This window comes from Manacus candei, unplaced genomic scaffold (genome assembly GCF_025592945.1).
Source record: "Manacus candei isolate 608988 ecotype Guabito, Panama unplaced genomic scaffold, ASM2559294v1 h1tg000056l, whole genome shotgun sequence".
Taxonomy (NCBI): Eukaryota; Metazoa; Chordata; class Aves; order Passeriformes; family Pipridae; genus Manacus; species Manacus candei.
The window spans coordinates 10,560,707-10,564,246 of NW_026138104.1; the positions used below are offsets into that span (position 1 = coordinate 10,560,707).

At 54.1% G+C, this 3,540-nt stretch overlaps 1 protein-coding gene across 1 annotated transcript; it reads left to right on the top strand.

The window, feature by feature from the left end:
- The first annotated feature begins 1,021 nt into the window (after nucleotides 1–1,021).
- LOC127477708 (uncharacterized) lies at nucleotides 1,022–3,540 on the top strand. Its single transcript, XM_051802480.1, has 2 exons — nucleotides 1,022–3,307; nucleotides 3,366–3,540. The coding sequence occupies exon 1, from the start codon at nucleotides 1,384–1,386 to the stop codon at nucleotides 2,500–2,502; it is 1,119 nt and encodes a 372-aa protein (XP_051658440.1). The 5' UTR covers nucleotides 1,022–1,383; the 3' UTR covers nucleotides 2,503–3,307; nucleotides 3,366–3,540.

The following is a 3,540-nucleotide window of genomic DNA, read 5'->3' on the forward strand; positions in this document are numbered from 1 at the left end:
GTTCCAGACATGTTGGAACTCCAGTATGAACTGGAGTCCAAGACAGCGAAGTGGTATGCTACTATTGACATCGCAAACGCATTCTTCTCCATTCCCTTAGCAGCAGAGTGTAGGCCGCAGTTCGCTTTCACCTGGAGGGGCGTGCAGTACACTTGGAACCGACTGCCCCAGGGGTGGAAACACAGCCCCACCATCTGCCATGGGCTGATCCAAGCCACATTAGAGAAGGGTGAGGCTCCAGAACACCTGCAATACATTGACGACATCATCATATGGGGGGACACAGCAGAGGAGGTTTCCGAGAAAGGGAAGAAAATCATCCAGATCCTCCTGGGAGCTGGTTTTGCCATAAAGAAGAGTAAAGTTAAGGGACCTACCCGAGAAATCCAGTTCCTGGGGGTGAAATGGCAAGATGGGCGTCGTCAGATCCCGACGGAAGTCATCGATAAGATCACAGCCATGGCCCCACCAACCAGTAAGAAAGAAACGCAAGCTTTTCTGGGTGCCATAGGTTTCTGGAGGATGCATATCCCGGAGTACAGTCAAATCGTAAGCCCTCTCTATCTGGTTACCCGAAAAAAGAATGATTTCCAGTGGGGCCCTGAACAGCAACAGGCATTCGAACAGATTAAACGAGAGATTGCACATGCTGTAGCCCTTGGGCCAGTCAGGACGGGGACAGATGTGAAAAATGTACTCTATTCTGCAGCTGGGAATAAAGGTCTCTCCTGGAGCCTCTGGCAAAAGGTGTCTGGCGAGACTCGAGGTCGCCCACTTGGGTTCTGGAGCCGAAGCTACAGGGGATCTGAAGCCAATTACACCCCAACAGAGAAGGAGATCCTAGCGGCTTATGAAGGAGTACAAGCTGCCTCTGAGGTGATTGGCACAGAAGAACAGCTGCTCTTGGCACCTCGACTACCAGTGCTGAACTGGATGTTTAAAGGAAAGGCCCCCACCACACATCATGCTACTGATGCTACATGGAGTAAGTGGATCGCTCTGCTCACACAGCGTGCCCGTATTGGAAATCTGAATCGCCCTGGGATCCTAGAAGTCATCACAAATTGGCCGGAAGGCGAGAGTTTTGGTCTAGCAGATGAGGAAGCAGAAGAGCAGGCGGTACGGGCTGAAGAAGCTCCAGAATTTGATAAACTACCGAAAGAAGAAGCACGCTACGCCCTCTTCACTGACGGTTCCTGTCGCCTTGTAGGAACGAAGCGCAAATGGAAAGCAGCTGTATGGAGCCCCGCCCGACAAGTTTCAGAAGCTACTGAAGGAGAAGGAGAATCGAGTCAATTCGCAGAGCTCAAAGCAGTCCAGCTGGCATTGGACATTGCAGAACGGGAGAAGTGGCCAAAGCTGTACATCTACACTGACTCGTGGATGGTAGCCAATGCTCTGTGGGGATGGCTGGACAGATGGAAGAAGGCCAATTGGAAACGCGGGGGAAAACACATCTGGGCTGCTGATACGTGGCAAGACATCGCTACCCGAACAGAGAAGCTCACTGTGAGGGTCCGCCACGTAGATGCCCATGTGCGCAAAGGCCGAGCCAATGAGGAGCATCGCAACAATGAACAGGCAGACCGAGCCGCACGAGTCAAGGTGTCACAGGTGGACTTGGACTGGCAGCACAAAGGAGAGTTGTTCCTAGCACGGTGGGCCCATGATGCCTCAGGCCATCAGGGCAGAGATGCCACCCATATATGGGCACGAGACCGAGGGGTGGACTTAACCAAGGACATTATTTCCCAGGTTATCCATGACTGTGAGACCTGTGCTGCCATTAAACAGGCTAAGAGACTCAAGCCCCTATGGTATGGTGGACGTTGGAGTAAGTACAGGTATGGGGAGGCCTGGCAAGTCGATTACATCACACTGTCACGAACCCGCCAAGGTAAGCGCTATGTGCTTACTATGGTGGAAGCCACCACTGGATGGCTGGAGACGTACCCGGTGCCTCACGCTACTGCCCGAAATACCATCCTGGGCCTTGAAAAGCAAGTCCTGTGGCGACATGGTACCCCAGAGCGCATTGAATCAGATAACGGAACTCATTTTAAAAACAGCTTAGTTGCCACCTGGGCAGGGGAGCATGGCATCAAGTGGGTGTACCACATCCCATACCACGCAGCAGCCGCAGGGAAAGTTGAACGACATAATGGACTGTTGAAAACCACCCTGAAGGCGTTGGGTGGAGGGACAGACAAGAACTGGGACCAGCATCTAGCAAAGGCTACATGGTTAGTTAACACCAGAGGTTCCATCAACCGAGCCGGCCCTGCCCAGTCAGAGTCCCTCCACACCGTGGATGGAGATAAGGTCCCCGTGATTCACGCGAGGGGTGTGTTAGGAAAAAAGGTTTGGGTTGACCCTACCTCGAGCAAAGACAAACCCATTCGTGGGATTGTTTTTGCCCAAGGGCCCGGCTGCACCTGGTGGGTGATGCAGGAAGATGGAGAAACTCGGTGCATACCTCAGGGAAACCTTACTCTGGGGTGAGCTGGCTGTAACTGTATACTTGTATCTGTATGTAACCCTGCACCTGTATCTGTATGGGTATCTACCTACTAGTGGATGAGTATATAGTTGGAATACTGCATGTACGTATGAGGATCAAAGATTTAACCTAATAAGTGTGGCAGCATGGGGAAGAAAAATTAGGGGTGGATAATGTTATAGATTAGGAAATCAGGGGAATTTTCCTTCCCCCTGCCCCACTCCAAGGGAGAAGAAACGGAGTGAGTGGGGGGAGGGAGGTTATTAGCATTACCAAAGATGTAGCCGGGTTGGGTTAACGACCGATCTTGGAGAAAGATAAGGAAGAGGCACGGAGGCGGGGCTGGGGGAGACTCTGGCTGGGAGGGGAGAGGCAGTGTGGGTGTGTGGCTGGCTCTCTGGGGTGCAGACAGGCATTTTCGTTGGGGAGGGGGACCGGAGGTCTAGCTTGTTTTGGCTGTTAATCCTGGGGGGGCTCGCCCTCCCATCCTGCTGGCTTCAACCTGTCTGACTGTCCCGCCCGCCGGAGCCGCTGTGTTTCATCGGAGAGTTTTTGCTTGCCCGCGGGAGAGGAGGAGGAGTTTTTGGAGACACTACCACCTGAGACTGCAGTGAGTCTTCGCCACTTGAGACAGCGGTGAGTTCCCGTGGGAGTGTGCTGCCTGCCTTCCTTGTCGCCCCCACGGAGGCGAGGACCCCCCTCATCTCCTTCTCGGCTTCCCCTCGTGGTCCGGGACCTCTCTCTCCGGTCCCCTCTTCCCGCGGGTGACTGACGGAGCCCACAGCGCCCCCTGCCGACCGTGACCAGGTACTGCAGGTCCTACAGCTCCATCAGTCCTACAGCGCCCCCTGCCGACCGTGACCAGGTACTGCAGGTCCTACAGCTCCATCAGTCCTACAGCGCCCCCTGCCGACCGTGACCAGGTACTGCAGGCCCTACAGCTCCAGCGGCCCAACAGCGCCCCCTGCAGACCGCAATTAGGACTGTGTTAAAGGACAGAGGAGTATTCTTTTAGACTTGTTGTTGTGGTTGTTGTTGCT

Coding starts and splice junctions, on each gene's coding strand:
- LOC127477708 (XM_051802480.1), top strand. CDS start 1,384: ATGGTAGCCAATGCTCTGTGGGGATGGCTGGACAGATGGAAGAAGGCC.